We start from the raw sequence: 16,899 nt of genomic DNA on the forward strand, positions 1-16,899 counted from the left end.
GCCAGTATGTTGATTTCCATTAAACACTCACACAAAATAAGATCATTCAAACTGAAATAATTTGTTTTATTGTCAATAAAACCTTTTTTATTCATATACAGTACAATGTATTTCTGCATTTGTACAATTACTGTACATTTCTCAGGCAGGATTTTCAGGAAAAGTGCCACTTATTAAACTGAAGAATGAACTGAGTAAGGAATGGTGTTGGTAAGTTTTAGTAGGATATACAGTCACAAACGGTCTTCACAGTTAGTATAAGTGGGTCCCCTATTGGGGAATGTCTGCATGCATGATAGGTAAATGTGTTTTCTACCAAAAACACCTCAAATACTGTACTTGAATGTTTCACTTATGTCCTCCGGTAGATATTTATAACACTGGAATATCTGTAAATATGTTTTTCAATACAATATGTTTATATAATTATCTATTAAATAATTAATCAGAGTGCTTTAATTTCCACTTCAGTCACACAGTGTGTAGAAACGCATCCTCTAAATTGTAACTGATGATCAACAGGTAGAATTGGAAATGTACATCATGTACCTACATTACATGTGATGCGTTTTAATTAAACGATTGTGCATTGTCTCCTCTACTGCAAGTTGGCAATGCAAGATGATGAGCTGATGATGAGTTTCAGACAGCCACAAATGCGGATCAAAAGGCAGATAAGGATTATGAAGCTGTGCATGCTTATCTTGAACTTGCAGAGCCATGGTGCAAGTTAGGGCATACAAACGTCCCGGTCCCTGAATTCCTCATTTTAAAATTAAACACAGTAACTCGACGAGACAAAAACGGACATTACAGCACATGCAAATGGTTAAATAAAAATCAAGGTGGCAAGGAATGAGGTTGACCTTTTATGTTTCAAAGTCCTCCAGGCCAAGCAGCACGATCTTAGCTGTGTTCTGAAAGAGGGCGGCTCGGTTCTGTTGCTCCCCTTTCTTTACCCAGTGGCCGTAGATACGGAAGGCGCAGCCATCGATGAGTTTGCGGACACCGCGCAGGGAGTAAGGATCTCTGGCCAGCACCTCCCGAGTCAACGGGCGAGCTTTGCGGTAACGGCCGTACATCCTGATACAAGCCAGCACGGTGACTATCAAGACCTGGGAGGCAAGAAAGGAAAACATGAGAATGTCGGGTTTATTTGCTTCTTCCCACACTGCTAAACAGAACAGCCATTCTTTTTTCAAGGTTTAAAATTTTACATCATGTGCTTAATATAACCCAAGTCAACACCGTGGCTCACCCTAAATGTCTTTCTGGGACTGAAGAGCCGCACATCCTCCCTCTGGTACAGTCTGAAGAAGGGATGTGCTAAGGCTTGCTCAGCAGTGAGACGGACAGCAGGGTCCACCACCAGCAGTCTGGATATCTTGAGTATCACAAGCAAAAGGTTTGTAGAAATAAACATAAATGATTTTAGAGATACAGATACTGGAATATAACGTGTTCTTACTGCAGATGCTGTACTGCGTAACCTCACATATTCTGTTTCTGCTAACGGGATTTTATCCGACTTAACAGGAAGGTAGTTAAGGACATATTAAAGGGGAATTCTTGGAACATATTAACATGTTAAAATTTAAATCCAGACATCGGCAGTCAACAGAATATCAGCTTACCAGATCTTTCACAGTGTCAGACCTGTCGTCCCACTCTGGGGAGCTAAACTGATAGCGGCCCTCCATGATCATTCTCAGCATCAGCATCTGTTTGCGATGCCAGAACGGCGGTGAGCCGGCCAGTAACGTGAAAAGGATCACTCCACATGCCCAGCTTACCGATAGACATATCAACACAAGCAAGCGAGAATTAGAAAACAGACGTGAGGTCAACACCCAGGATCATGCTTTGTACTAGATAGATGTAGATAAATGTTGCATCATGGACGAAAGGAAAGACTTACAGATCGACCTCCTGGCCATAGCCTGGGTGCATTTCATCCATAGAACATTTTAGTATTTCAGGGGCCAAATAACCAGGCGTCCCACAAAGCTCTAATTAGAACAAAAGACAACAAATATCTTTCAACCTCAGTCTGTAAAAATGACAACTATATGATTGACGTCACTGACTACATCTACAGACTGTTTGTTTCGACACTGACCTAAAGTCATACTACAGTACCTCTAAGTTTCTCTCCAGGCTGTAGCTGCACTGAGAAACCAAAGTCAGACAGTTTGAGGTGTCCCTGATCATCCAGGAGAATGTTCTCAGGTTTCAGATCCCGGTGGACGATGTTGAGGGAGTGGAGGTACCGCACCGCTTCCAGCAGAGCTCGCATCATACTCCTATAGACCAACAGGTTTTGCAAAAAATACTTATGTTTTACGTTACCACTGACCATGTTTTAAAGCATGCCAGTTAGATTTCTCAGGGGTTAATTTTCAATTAATTTGTTCTTCATTCTAGCTAGCCACTGGGTCCAGTTCATTTTCACTGTAAACACTGTGGTATCTGCAGTTTCTTGTCAAAGTTAAGCTAGTGCATTGCAAGACGGTTGAAAGTGGACTGCCTGTTGTCATCTCTGACATGAGACTTGAGAGCTGGCTACTGAATGGCAAACTTTTAGATGCAAGAAGCCACTGGATTTCTCTCACTCGATTTGGTCTCTGACAACATAACTTGGCTCATGAAAGCAGAGCTCCAAGTCTTTCAAATCATACTTCTAACAGGTTTCAAGACCCTAAAAGTTGATTTTCATAATGAATTAAAGTAACAACAGCTTGAAAGGATGGAAAACCCCATTCATCAAACTGTAAAATCACAGTATATTTTGAAAATTGAAAAGTATTTTCAATATTTTGAAAGATATTTTGAAATTCAGCAGGAAAGTAAATCACAAACAATTGGTGTACGATAGGCATTTTGATGTTACAAAAATGCAAAATTTTGTCAAAATGACAACAGATTTAATGAGCTGATGCGGTGTGTTGATGCTCCAGCTCACCTGGTTTCCTTCTCACTCAGAGTAACTTTTTCTGTGAGGTAGTCAAACAACTCTCCTCGCCTCATGCTGAAAAGAAAAACAAGAGTCCTAATATCTGAAAATCATCTCATGACTGTTAACATTAATACTTTAGGGATTTATCAGAAAGACCATGATACTTTTGCTATTTGATTTCATACTCACAGATCAAACACCAAAAATATGAAGGTTGTGGACTCATAGGAATCAATGAGAGTAACTAAAGGGAATCAAAAGAGACATAAAATGGTTTCAACACTATCAAATATTCAAGAAGAGAAAATCTAGGTGTCTTGCAGTCCAAAAGAGCAGAATTATCAGAACATACTGATTGAGGAGTGTCCCTTCACCATGTTGAGGACTTGGATCTCCTTCAGCGTGGAGGTTTTCACCTCCTCCAGCTGCTGGGCTGTCATCTTCTCCGCTGTGATCTCAATAATCTTCACTGCCAGCTCCTGACCCATGTGTCTGTGCACACACCTGCGCACCACACTGCTCACCCCCCTGAGGCACCATTGACACAGAATACAGTGCAGATTTTTATCATCCCTACAGGAAACTGAGAAAACTTACATTTCAGGTTACTTTGCTTGACTCACCTGCCAATCACCTCTTTGGGATCATATTTCTGGTAAAACTCCTTCGCCCCCACCCAGTCTGGTAATTCATCTCCAACAACAATGTCTTTGGTCATGGTGACAGCATATGAATCTATAACAACGACATACTGTCAGTCACATGTCCCAATTTGTAACAGTGCTGCATGTATTGTAACAGGAACTACTGAAATAACTCGTCACAATGAAGTGTTAAGATTTTTTTGGGGTTTAATTCTAGTTAGCAGGGCCTTCTTGCGATTTCTCCCCTTTCTACTGTTATTAGCAAATATGCCCTTGATCCATCATGACAGTTAGCTAGCCTTGGCCTTGCTGCAGCAGCAGCAGCAGCAGCAGCAAGTTCAACAACCGTACAGGAAGTTACTCACCATGTATGCAATCAAACGGCAAGAAGGAGGACAGCAAATAAGGAATTAGTATAATACCGCCATATTCGCTCAATTAATCTATCGTGAATCCATAACTGTGTACAGCGGCGACGGTACCCAAGTTAGCTACCGATGATGTTAGCAACAGTTAGCTAGCACCTGAACACTGTTTACATTCTGGTCACATTCCTCGAAACAGCATGTTATTACAGAGTGCGGCAGTACTGCCCCCCTGAGGCCAGAGTGAACGTTGCAGTATGGTTGATTTATTTTATATTTTTTAATACCAACATTTTCAGGGTTCTTTTCCAAGTAGCTATATTCTAAGGTAAGCTATAACAATAATGTATTTAATCGCATGTTCATTTTAATTATTGCTTGATGAAAAAAATAGCGTGCGGAAGTAGATTGTCGCGATTTCCTGTAGCTTCCTTGTATGTCCTGAGTAACATTTTCAATCGCTCCTTGTGAAGGTTTGTAACGATAATATTTGTCAGTAGACGGCTTATGCGTTACTCTGCAGGTATAGTTTCTTTACTGAATGTCTTACGTATACAACGATGGTCAGTGAATAAAAATGCCGACCACCAGTCACCAAATACGCTGGACAAAGAGCGCCGCTTAGCCAAACAGGTCCCGCAGAACTAATCGTTAGCATTAGCATAGCTACCGTTAGCAAGCTCGCTAATGTGCGTCAATCGTTGCAGAAATGCCAAATTAAAAATCGCTGGTTGCTTTTCTGCCAGGGGCTTATACAAAAACAGTCAGCATAACCATTCAGGAACACATGTTTTCACATGAACAGCACAGGAGCAGTATTTTGAGCCGGTTGAAATCAGTGGTCCTTCGCTTGCGATATAAGACAAATGCCGTTGCTAGCTGTCACCAAACGAATGAGTTCTCCAAACTAATCCGTAGTCTCTTAAAGCTTTACCAACTCAAAGACTTCATGTCGTGTTTGATATCTTGCAGGGGAAGGAAAGATGTCAGGTGCTGGGGGAGGAAAGCGTCCCTCAGGAGGGGACAGCCCCCCTGGCCCACCTGAGAAGAAAAGCAAAAAAGAAGAGAAGACCACCACCACTCTCATCGAGCCTATTCGCATAGCTGGAGTCTCTTCTACGGTCAGTCATTTTTAGTGTTTACTCTCAAGTCACCATCTGCAGTCCATTTACTACAACTTCCACTAAGGGGACTTAACATACTGTAGCTCTCTTTTTTTTTCATTCAGAATATCTGAAATTCCTTACCTCGGTATCTGTATTTGTACTGTGCAGGAGGAAATGGACATGAAGGTGCTCCAGTTCAAGAATAAGAAGCTATGTGAACGCTTGGAGCAGAGACAGGCGATGGAGGATGAATTACGAGAGAAAATTGAGAAGCTGGAGAAGAGACAAGCCACTGATGACACCACCCTGCTGATTGTCAACCGCTACTGGTCACAGGTGCATACTGCACTTTTGATTACATTGTTGTAACAATATTAATTTTTTGCTGAATCCTATTTTCAAGATGTGCATGTAAACACAGGGTTGGATGTATATCATTCTCTCCTAGCAACATGTAAACCAGTTGGTCAGATTTGTCTGATTGTTACAACACAAGTAAATGTGTTCCTTAGCCCAATTATATTCAGTAGTGCGTATTTTTTTTTTTTTTGTTTGCATGGAAAAGTCACCAATAAGCGGGGTTTTACATTGTGCAAAGTCAGTCTGTGGAAGCACCGATGTAACTGTAATCAAAAGCTCTTTTAAATGCAGGCATCAGTTTTTGGAATAAACCCACAGTAATGCTTTTTTTTTTCCAGAGGATTAACACATCTTTCAATCCTTGTGTTTCTAATTTGCAGTTGGAAGAGAATGTGCATGTTCTACGTAAACGTATTGAGCCAGAAACTCCGGTGGCATCTACCACTGCCCCACCCTTGGCCTCTCTCCCTGAACCCACACCAATGGAGGAAGATGGTGTCAGTCTGGCTTCACCAACCTCTGCTGTTCCTCCACCTCCTCTCCCAGAGGCCCAGAATGAGGGGGAGCAGGCAGAGCAGCAGCAGCAGCAGCAGGAGGAGCAGCAGGAGGAGCATCAGGAGGAGCAGCAGCAGCAGCCTCCTCCTCCTGCTGGGTCAGAAGAGTTGATGACACAGACAGAGCCATCACAGGACTCAACAACAGGTAAACAAGGTATTTCCTGACTAATCTGATCCCTGGAAAGTATCTGTTACTGACTGTGTCCATGGTAATCCTCAGCCCTCTCCTCAGACAGCGTTTCCTGTGAATGTCGTGTAAGGGGGGTAAGATAGTACTGATGAGGCTTTACTGTACGTTTTAGTGTTTTCCTATCTAAGGTTGAGGAGTTTCCATACCAGACTGTGATGCAGTAAGTGATGACGCGCTCATTGGTGCTTCAGCAGAAGGTGACCAGGATCTGTTGTCAGAGCCTGGCGTTCTTCAGCCCCTGAGTAAGTGGAGGTGGTGTTGGGCCTTCTTCACCAGGCACAATATGTTCTGGCCTTGTGATGTTCACACTCAGGAACCGCAAACTTGAGATTCCCTCAACCTCAGTCTCATTGATGTGGGTGGGGGTGGTGATGGTGGACTTCCTGAAGTCAATGATGAGCTCTTTCGTTGTCATCAACCTCATTATGGTATTGATGAATAGGTTGTTAGTGAAGCACCAAGACACAAGGTACTGGACCTCCTCCCTCTAGGCTGCCTCATTATTGTTCTTGATGCTAATCCAGCCCACAACTGTGGTGTCATCCACAAAAGATGATGATGTTCTTGTCGTGGACCTACACACAGTCGTGGGTGAAGAGGGATAAGGGAAGGGAGCTTGGTACACAGCCCTGCGGGGTGCCTGTGTTCAAGGTCTGAGGTAAAGAGTTCAGGTTTTTTATGAGGGCACAAACAGTTTCCGTTTTTCTCAATAAAGATTGAGTTTGAATGCTTTGATGATATTATTACCTGCTGTACTGATTTTTAACCAACCTTGTACATAACCATCTCCTACTATATTCAGATGCATCACCACCCCCTCCTCCCCTAAGTGAGAATGCCAAGGGTTTCCTGGCCACGCTGGAGCACAGCAGTGAGGAGGAGCTCACCCTGCACCTCCAGGACCGCATGCAGTTCAGCAAGGAAACCATCGCCTGCTTGGTCTGTGTCTTCGACAGGCTGCACAGTCGCATAGACAACATGTGCAAGCAGGTCCAGGCTGCAGGTAACTGTGGAGATATGCTTGTTATGGATTAATTCATATATATATATTAAGCCATTGGTACACATTCATACAAATAAGAAAGAGGAATACTTGCAGCACTTTTTCACCCTACATTAAAACTAACTAATTATTTGCTACTAATTGAGTTTAATGTATCATTATTGAGTTTAAGGTGTACGTAAATTTGAGCAGGGTTTTGTTGACACCCATCAGCTCCACTCTAATTGGACACTGCTAACTTGATCCTCATTAACAGCATGTGAGGATGATAGCCAGACTGACATCATCAATATGAACCACACTTTGCTGGAGGAGAACAGTCGACTGCGAGACCTGGCCACTCTCCTGCAGGGCCGACACCACAAAATGTCTATGGAGGTACGGTGTCCTTGTCATCGCTTGTGGGTGTCAGCATGTTAGTTAATATTTGTGCATGTGTGTGGGTATCAGAGTGTGTTTCAGAAGAAGGGATAGAGAATGAGAATGAGGGAAATTGTAAGATTATATGTACATAGCCACTGATTTTGATTTGTACTTGTCACTGATGCTATTGTCTTGTCTACTGCTGTCTTGCAGTACAATGAGTTAGTGGACAAGGTGACCAGCTCTGAGACCAAGGTGTCTGAGATGGAGACTACAGTGGAGGACCTGCAGTGGGACATTGAGAAACTCCGCAATAGGGAACAAAAGCTCAACAAACATCTGGCAGAGGCCATGGAGCAGGTGCGTTTGTATGATATTGCGTGCAACTTGTGTATCTCTGCCTCTTTCCTCAGTGTGTGTGTGTGTGTGTGTGTGTGTGTGTGTCTGTTTTGTGAGCTTTTTTATCCATTTGTCTCTGTTTCTCTTTTATACATGAGCTGACAGTGATAAGGTCCTAAGAATTAAAGCGTGTCAAGCCAGCTGCTCTTATTGATGCGTATCCTGCTGTCGATGCATGCATTGATAGAGATGTACTGTTTGCATCAGCTCTCTGAACTTGAAAAAAATAAGCACAGTCTGAATGATGTTAGAGGATATGTGTATGTGTGCTGGTTGCTCTTGTCTTGTTTTTCGGTCTTGCGTTTTCTTTTTTCCTTATCTGGGGTCTGCTGTTTGGTGTCTGCAGCTAAAGTCTGGATACAGCAGCGGCGGCAGCTCAGGTGGGCTACCCGGAGGCCAGATTACACTGAATATTCAGAAGGTGAGCATTCATAGAAAGCACCCCATGCCAATTAACAACGTATACCTAGTTTTTTGCATGTAATTGATGCAGGTTTTAATTGATTAGACTAGTGCAGTGCTGGCAAAACAGTGTTTTTATACCATGCACATTTCTCCTATAACACGTTGTTTTCATCTTAGTTTGAGAGTCTCAATGCAGAGTTGGAGCATAACCAGGAGCTGGCAAATAGCCGCATGGCAGAATTGGAGAAACTGCAGGTGGAGCTTCAGGAGGCTGTGAGGGAGAGCGAGAAGCTCAAGGTAAAGATAAACTATTTTGACAGTAGGATAAAAGCATCTTTATAATTACACCGTGTAGTCAGAAACCATTTACCTGAGAGAAGTTATTTATTTTATTTTTTTTTCATCTGTGAATGTCATAGAGTGGGTCAATGTAATATGGTAACAGATTTCCATTGTTCAACCTTTTCCATCATCTGAATCTACATCCTGATTTTTTAGATGGACTTGCGCAATATTCCAGAAGAGGTTGTGAAGGAGACTCTGGAGTACAAATGTCTGCAGTCTCAGTTCTCCCTGCTGTACAATGAGTCTCTCGGGGTCAAAACCCAGCTGGATGAGGCACGGGCACTCCTGCTAACTGCAAAGAACGCCCACCTCAGACAGATTGAGCACATGGAGGTAACTCTCAGAGGATATGTTTGTGTAACTGCGTAAAGTTGTTCTCATGGAGATAAAAAAAGCTTTATACATCAGAGAAAACATAAGATTCCTGACATACTTAACCACACACTGACTGTAGCATAGTGTTGCTGTGTGTATGTGTGCATTGTGTGCAACAATGTGTGTATTGTTGCCGCTGCTTGGCAACATGATCAGCAATGTCTTGGTGTTTTTCAACTGTTCAGAGTGATGAGCTCTCCCTTCAGAAGAAGCTGCGTACCGAGGTCATCCAGCTGGAGGATACCTTGGCCCAGGTGCGCAAAGAGTATGAAATGCTGCGCATTGAGTTTGAGCAGAACCTGGCAGCCAACGAGCAAGCAGGTACCTTTTCATGTTCATCTATTCATCATCTGTTAGCACAGTGTGAACCATGCATACTATGTAATATGATGATGTCACTCGTGCATCGTGCAGTTGAGCTTATCATTTACAGCTCAAGTTAATGTTGAATGACTCATAACAAAACCACACGTTGACTGTGCTCTGTGTGTGTCTGGCTTTGATCCTTGGTTTCTGCTCTCTCAGGACCAATCAATAGGGAGATGCGACACTTAATCAGCAGCCTTCAGAATCACAACCTACAGTTGAAAGGTGATGTGCAGCGATATAAGAGGAAGTTGCGGGAAACACAGATGGAGATCAATAAGGTAGGTGACGTTATTCAAGATCCAACGGCTACAGTGTTTTTATGAGATTTAGTTGGATGTTTTAAGTAAAACCACAACATTAGTAACAGTAAATTTCCTCTAACCAGTGGGACTGTTTTTATCAGTATCAAGAAAATAATGGTAATAGTAATTTTTAATAACTCGTTTGCTTATTCGACAGCTGCGTTGTCAGAGTGGCGACACAGGGATTCTGATTCTAGAGGAGACGACGAGTGATAGCATTGATGTGAAGAAAGAGGAGGATGAGGACCAGGAGGAGGAAGAGGAGAGGAGGAAGGAACTGGAGAGACAGCGGGCCAGGGAGAGGGAGAGGGAGGCTGAGCGAGAACGAGAGAGGGAGCGTGAGAGGGAGAGACAGCGCAGCGACGAGCTGAAGAGGAAAGACTCGGACACACTGAAGATGCTCAGAGTAGAACTCAAGTACACCCCCCTTCTATTTATCTCCTCTCTCATTTCTAGTAAAATGTTTTTTTTGGTCTTATTCACACTTTGTTCTAAAATATTGTTTTCTTGCATGATTTAAAATTTCACATTTGAGGCCAAAGGTGTAGCGATAGATTACAAACTGCTCACAGAAGCCTGGCATCACCAAAGACTGCATAAAAAAGTCTCATACTACTATTGTGTTTTGTATAGTTACTAGCTTTTTGCTTGGATCTGCCGGGGCCTAGTGTTCTGTTTTACCAGCTTTAGCAAGTGTCACTTAGCAAGTGTGTTATCTTGGTCTTAGAAGCTCTCAGTTATTCACATTGATGTTATTGCTTATGTTAATGTAATCTTTTTGTCTTCTCTAACTCATCAGGAAAGCCCAGGAGTCTCAGAAAGAGATGAAGCTCTTGTTGGACATGTACAAGTCAGCTCCAAAGGAGCAGAGGGACAAAGTGCAGCTCATGGCAGCTGAGCGAAAATCTAAAGCTGAGGTCTGTTCTTTAGTGTCTTGCCTTTCTGTCATTCTTTTGCATATTTCTTTTTTCCATGTCTCAAAAAAGCTCTTTGTTAGTTGCTAATAACAAAATATTTAAACAGCAGTGCAAGTTACATACAATGCCCATCCCTATCTTGAACCATCCAGGTGGATGAGTTGAGGATGAGGGTGCGAGAGCTGGAGGAGAGGGAGAGGAAGGAAAGCAAGAAGCTGGCTGATGAAGATGCCCTCAGGAAGATCAGAGTTGCAGAAGAGACCATTGAGCATCTGCAGAAGAAACTTGCTGCCACTAAGCAGGTATCTGTGTTTTTTGTTCTCTCAAACATATGAGGCTAAGCATGTGTATCATCTTTTGCTGGCATTTTGCTTTTATTTCACAGTCGTCTTCTCACCTATTATTTCAAAGAACCATTGTCTCACATTCAACATGTAAATACAGGCAAGTCTTGTTTAAGTTTGTATAAAAAAGCTATGTACTTGCGTGCATGTGCACTGTGGCATTGTTGACAAGCGTGTTGTGTGATGCAGTGGCTTCGAGCCCAAGACGAGTTTCCTTTCGGGAGAATAAAGTATACCTTACCTTACCTAACAGTGTAGAGAGAAATGAAATACGGGGAAACAGAGTTGAATGACATGCACCAAAGGATTCCAAGTTGGGAGTCAGACCATGGACTTTGCAATAATGCAATATGCACCTTAAACATTAGGCTGCTATGGCACCCTATGTGTACTCTCCGCAAAGGTTTTTAAATGTAACCTATATATATAATTTTTACAGTTGGTCATAGTAGCAAATTGCCATTTACAACAGGTTGATCAAAGATAAACCTCTTATACTTTCTAAATGCATTTGTTTTGCAGATGAGCCACATATTAGATCATCAGGCCTGTATGGGAAAAAGTCAGCTTTAAACCTTTGGGGCTGCACCAGATATAAATATAAATTAGCCAGCTGTGTTAAGAAGAAGAGAACAAGAGTAGTGCAATGAGTATCACATTTGCCTAAGAAAGAAGTTCTCCTAATCTTAGACCACTAAAGAGGAACTGAAATTTTGACACTGTGGCTTGTAATTTAAATCTAACTGGCTGGTTAACTTAATGCTAGGCTACTGGTGATGTTATATAATGTTACAAGATTGCGGTTTCTCTCAGTAACACGTTGGCCAAATTCTTAGTTTCAAGCGTATCTTTTTTTTTTAACTCTGATTTTGTACTGTATATACAACATCCACTGACACTAAAAAGATGTCGTCATGGCAGCAGAGAAATAAATTAAAAAATATCTTTGCTGTTTTGAAATTATTCAAAGGATAGCAACCTCATTGTAATAGAAGATTGTGTTATATAGACTATAAAAACAACCTCCCTACACACCATATGCTGTTTACCTTCCAAGTTTCATTTTTCCTCAACATAGTTGTTCCTGTTTTGTATTTAATTTCTGGCACAGCATACCCTTGAACTGATAAAAAATTCTATTGATATTATAACAGGCTTTGTAGTAAAAGGGCTAAGACATTTAAATCATCTGTATAACACTTGTAATGTTGCTCCTTTAATCAAATTATATCCATTTAGTGTGTTTTTTAGTCCCTATGAAAAATGACTTTAAAACTTCATCTGGTACAAATGATTTTACACTGAACCTGCTCTGAACCTGCTACAAGAGGGAAGGACGGATGTGCTATGAAATGACCATGTTCACATTTAGGAGGAAGATATATCAACAAAAAAATGAAAAAAAGTCTTTTTAGGTGAGCCACCCTGATAAATTCTAAGTATGTAAAATACTTTCAGATCTGAGCTTACATACTTGGCTGTGCTGTCTCGAGAAACTCTAATAGAATTTCATTAGTAAGTCAGAAAACTCAGGCAATAAGAGAGCAGACTCTCATGAGATGGAAAATATGAACACATTATCTGACCTGGGTCAAATTTTGGCGAAGTAATGTCATTGTAATTCTAAAACTTGGTTTGCGTAGATGGTGGACGCACCCACATTAGATAATATATAATACTCTTGTCACGATAGTATTCATTCATCTGTTGCTGTGTGTGTGAACTCTTGTTCAAAGCAAATAACTAAACTAAGACCACCTAAAAAAACATCCAGGTCTCTGTTCATTTGAACTGAAAATGTAATTAAATCAAATATAAGAAATTACACAAAAATGTAAAAATGTTATTTTAGTGTAGTATAGTGTTTTTTAAAGTTGTTTAACTGTTGTTCCACACGATTTTACAAGCATGAAGGAGACAGATGTGGAGATTTGATAGCCTGCAGCTCCTCGTGCTTGGGAGGTCTAGCAGAACATAATTAGCAGAAGGCAAAACACGGTCTGGACTGATAATGATTTATGCACCTCTTTACTTTTGCCCTCTTATCTGGTATGGAGTTAAAGTACATCAACTAGACTGTTGTGGACTTAGATGTGTTTAATGTGTTCCCCTGGGCTCCTGGCTGCCTGAATTTGACTTTGCAAGATGACCGATTACCAAAACTATACAATAAACAAGCTACTTGTGAGTTCCTGTTTCCTTGTTTATAGGCCCTAGTTGGCGTGTAAGTGGGCAGGGTGAATTAAAAATTAAGCAAATACAAAGTAAAATTTGTAGCACAGAAAACTGGTGTGATTGTATCTCGAGATGCATAATCATAAACAGGCCAGTGAAGGTTTAATGCAATTTGTGTTTTATTTTAGAAATACAGGAGTACATTGGTGAGCCAAAAGATCATATTTTCTTTGTTTACACTGATATGTGTTTTTTTATTTGTTTATGTGGAAGTAGTAAGGTAGAGTAGATGGTTGTGTTTCTTTTTTAAATCTGTAAAAAAGGAAATAATTGGTCTGGATATATTGCTAATTTTTTTATTTCATACACAAGGATTACTTTTAGTTATTTTCAGTTTTCAGACATAACATTGTCTATAAGATGCATAGTTTTATTGAGGGAATATGACTTTGAACTAAAACTACATTGCATACCCTCAACATGACACTTTATATGAATATCTACAAATGGTGAGGAAATCAGGCCCCATCCGCTGTTAAACCGGAGTCCACAGGCTACAACAAATACCACTGTCTTGATCACTGACACCTGTGCCTTTCTTGAGGAGGAGGAAGCCCTGCTAAGTGAGATGGATGTGACAGGCCAGGCCTTCGAAGACATGCAGGAGCAGAACAGCCGACTGCTGCAGCAGTTACGGGAGAAGGACGATGCCAATTTCAAGCTGATGAGTGAGCGAATCAAATCGAACCAGATCTACAAGCTGCTGAAAGAGGAGAAGGAGGAGCTGGCCGACCAAGTTCTCACATTCAAAACCCAGGTGAAGTGTAACTTCTTAACCTGGAAATGCACAATTAGTGTTGTTCATTGTTTCAGGGAACTGAAATAATAACTGGTTGCTGGCTCTCTCAGGTGGATGCCCAGCTGCTGGTTGTGCAGAAACTAGAAGAGAAAGAGGGCGTCCTCCAGAGCACGCTGGCCGCTCTGGAAAAAGAGCTGGCTGTCCGGACACAAGCACTAGAATTCAACAAGAGGAAGGTGAGAAGAGAGATGAGAAGACAGAGAGATCAGTCATACTGTTAGCTCTTTAGATTTGCTAATCACTGCATGATTTGATAGCTGCCAGATGTCAATGGTCCTAAATGTAAACATTGAGTAGCATTGTAAGAGGATCTGGGTAATAGCATGTGCCAAAAGCTGCGCTTGTACATATCATCATTTTGTGCTTGTTCAAAACTCTGACATCCAAGATTTGTAGGGTTGTTGCCACGAAACAATGCATTAACGAGCTACATTGTTAGCAAATTAAACCTGATTCCCACACTGAAGTTTTGCAGGTGGTCAAGTGCCGGCCAATATTTCAGGTATTTGCCAGGTACTGGATAAGACTGCAAATATGCGGAGGAGTGCTCTGGTGAAAATGTAATCTTATTTTCACAAGTAGGAACAACTGTGACAGTAAAATAAAAACGTAACAGAAAACACACAAAAGGGGCTCTTTACTTTAACTGAAACCAGGGATTGTGTGGAAGCTATGAAGAGGATCTAAAGATGTATTGTATGTGGTTGGAAAATGGTTGTCAGAGGAAAATGGAAAATATACAATATCTGCATTAAATATGATTAACAAATGAAAAAGAAGGAGGAGTACACAGCTGAATCTCTGAAGTTGAAGCACAAAGAATAGATCCAAGCTTACTGTACCACCACCACCACCACATTACAGCTCAGGAATCTCATCATTAGGTCTTTTAATTGAGTGTTTCCGGTTCTTTCCCTGCTGCAGGCGGTGGAGGCTGCCCAGCTGGCGGAGGACCTGAAGGTGCAGCTGGAGCACACACAGGCCAAACTTAAGGAGATCCAGGTCTCTGTGGCGGAGAACCGTACCGCCCGGGAGAGGGAGAGCAGCAACCTGAAACGAGCACAGGTATGTTGTATTCCAGGATTGGGGACATCGCTCCAAACTCTGTCCAAACTCTCACAAATTATTCTCGCAAGTTCTGATGGGAGGATCACAGTAGGCTGCGGCTCTAATGACCCTTTGTCCTCATGCCCTCTAGGAGGATCTGTCCAGGCTGAGACGGAAGCTGGAGAAACAGAAGAAGGTGGAGGTTTACTCTGACGCTGATGAGATCTTGCAGGAGGAGATCAACCAGTACAAGGTGAAAAAGAGAGAGCATTGTTTATGTGCAGAGACATTTATGACTTTTGTTAACCTCTGTTAGTGACAAGGGAGTTACATAAAAACAAAAAAAGCTTCCTCGCACAATCAGAAGTAGGCTGTTGCTGACAGAAATACAACAATCTGGTGAGGAAGTAATATGTCGTAATGCAAATACTACAGCTTTTGTAATTTGCCTGATTGGCTGGCAGTAGTAGTTCATAATTCTTGAGTATGGGCCAGAAAGTGAGCTCAAACATCTAAAAATATTAGTCACTTTGTGCTTTGGAGATATCATGACTCTTACTTGTTACACACTCAAGTAATAGCTGTATTACCATACAATGAGTAGAGGTAATAACACTGATGGCGAGTCTGTATTTGGCCCATAAAGAATGTATTTATATGTGTCCAGGCCAAGCTGCGCTGCCCATGCTGCAACACACGAGACAAGGAGACGGTGCTCACCAAATGTTTCCACGTATTCTGCTACGAATGTCTGAAGATGCGTTACGACACCCGACAGAGGAAGTGCCCCAAGTGCAACTGTGCCTTCGGAGCCAACGACTTTCACCGCATCTACATCACCTAATTCACATAGAGACAGAGGAGCGAAAAGAGAAAACAGTAGACAGAACCAAAGGAGAGAAAAGAATAGAGAAAAGACAAAGGAACTGAAGACTTATTCAAAGAGGCAGACATTTTGGGGATATCAGATGAGTGTGTTTCCCCGTTTTAATCTCTCCTTGGAAAGACTTGTTTTACCGTGTCATTGCCAGTTGGTGATTAATTTGGTGACCAAACGGTGACACATCTGACTGAGAGTTGTGCTGTAGCTAATAAACACAGTTGTTTGTGCATAACGTGATATTCTTACATGTTGAGCTGCTCTGCACTGTTTTCCCGTCTTCGCTGTTCTTGCCAAGTTAAACATCCTCTCTTTTAACAAACTGGGTCCACTTTTAAATATTCCTTTTGTGTTGTTTTAATGTATTGAATAACTTGGAACTGCAGTGGTACATGGTTGATCATCCTGAAGTGTTTCATTAAATTGTTTTGTCCTGCTGGTTTTGGAAATCCTGTAAAATCAGTGAAGCTGAAATGTAAACTTCAAAATTAAAAGAAGCCATCCTTTACAGACTTGCATGTGTAAAACTAAACATGTTTCTATTATAGAAAGTACAAGAGACAGATTTATCTGATTTCTTTGGGTAGGCCTTAGTATTAACAGTGTCTGAGAGACATCAGCTAGTTTGGCACCCAGTCAGCACATACAGGAGTGTTTGGATCACCTTGGGCAAGGTCCTCTGTGTGTGTTCATCTTGTTGCCATGGTTCCTGTTGGAGAGTTTGACACAACATCTGCAGCTTATAGTGCCTCATTACTGATGAAATCACTCCAGTGGAAAGTCAGCTCATATGGGTGTCCTTAGTGGTCTGTGCTGCTCCAGGTCCTCTTAGGCCACTTTCCTAAAGGTTAGCCGTGACAGTCGAGTACAAAAACATCTGTTCAACAACATGCTTCTAACCTAATTGAGCCAATGAAACTGCTTCTCCTCTGTTCTGA

The 16,899-nt window shown here is 41.7% G+C and overlaps 2 protein-coding genes across 6 annotated transcripts; one reads left to right on the top strand and one right to left on the bottom strand.

Annotated features, from left to right (window-relative positions):
• Positions 1–98: 98 nt before the first annotated feature.
• On the bottom strand, positions 99–4,206 carry phkg2 (phosphorylase kinase, gamma 2 (testis)). Its single transcript, XM_040134935.1, has 10 exons — positions 3,966–4,206; positions 3,580–3,691; positions 3,309–3,484; positions 3,146–3,200; positions 2,963–3,028; positions 2,140–2,303; positions 1,919–2,009; positions 1,635–1,788; positions 1,259–1,384; positions 99–1,115 (listed from the first exon to the last, which is right to left on the bottom strand). The coding sequence occupies exons 2-10, from the start codon at positions 3,672–3,674 to the stop codon at positions 870–872; spliced, it is 1,173 nt and encodes a 390-aa protein (XP_039990869.1). The 5' UTR covers positions 3,675–3,691; positions 3,966–4,206; the 3' UTR covers positions 99–869.
• A 161-nt stretch (positions 4,207–4,367) lies between these two features.
• rnf40 (ring finger protein 40) lies at positions 4,368–16,471 on the top strand. Of its 5 annotated transcripts, none has more exons than XM_040134933.1 (20): positions 4,368–4,438; positions 4,938–5,086; positions 5,240–5,407; positions 5,812–6,142; positions 6,981–7,181; positions 7,438–7,559; positions 7,758–7,904; positions 8,290–8,364; positions 8,526–8,645; positions 8,847–9,026; positions 9,254–9,389; positions 9,594–9,715; positions 9,897–10,156; positions 10,539–10,656; positions 10,809–10,958; positions 13,780–13,992; positions 14,085–14,210; positions 14,959–15,099; positions 15,233–15,334; positions 15,749–16,471. In XM_040134933.1, the coding sequence occupies exons 2-20, from the start codon at positions 4,949–4,951 to the stop codon at positions 15,923–15,925; spliced, it is 3,027 nt and encodes a 1,008-aa protein (XP_039990867.1). In that variant the 5' UTR covers positions 4,368–4,438; positions 4,938–4,948; the 3' UTR covers positions 15,926–16,471. The 5 variants fall into 5 exon arrangements, with proteins under 5 accessions (XP_039990867.1, XP_039990863.1, XP_039990864.1 ...); XM_040134929.1 differs by having other exon boundaries at positions 4,425–4,488; XM_040134930.1 differs by having other exon boundaries at positions 4,425–4,488; positions 13,783–13,992.
• The last annotated feature ends 428 nt before the right edge of the window (positions 16,472–16,899 follow it).

This window comes from Xiphias gladius, chromosome 9 (genome assembly GCF_016859285.1).
Source record: "Xiphias gladius isolate SHS-SW01 ecotype Sanya breed wild chromosome 9, ASM1685928v1, whole genome shotgun sequence".
Classification (NCBI taxonomy): domain Eukaryota; kingdom Metazoa; phylum Chordata; class Actinopteri; order Istiophoriformes; family Xiphiidae; genus Xiphias; species Xiphias gladius.

What these genes read in the sequence shown, in the direction of transcription:
- phkg2 (XM_040134935.1), bottom strand. Translation starts at nt 3,674, where the DNA reads ATGACCAAAGACATTGTTGTTGGAGATGAATTACCAGACTGGGTGGGG. An exon ending in GAAGGGACACTCCTCAATCA is followed by an intron (nt 3,201 to 3,308) that starts GTATGTTCTGAT and finishes GATTCCCTTTAG; the next exon opens with TTACTCTCATTGATTCCTAT. An exon ending in CTGACACTGTGAAAGATCTG is followed by an intron (nt 1,385 to 1,634) that starts GTAAGCTGATAT and finishes GTGATACTCAAG; the next exon opens with ATATCCAGACTGCTGGTGGT.
- rnf40 (XM_040134929.1), top strand. An exon ending in TAGCTGGAGTCTCTTCTACG is followed by an intron (nt 5,087 to 5,239) that starts GTCAGTCATTTT and finishes TGTACTGTGCAG; the next exon opens with GAGGAAATGGACATGAAGGT. An exon ending in TTACACTGAATATTCAGAAG is followed by an intron (nt 8,365 to 8,525) that starts GTGAGCATTCAT and finishes TTTTCATCTTAG; the next exon opens with TTTGAGAGTCTCAATGCAGA.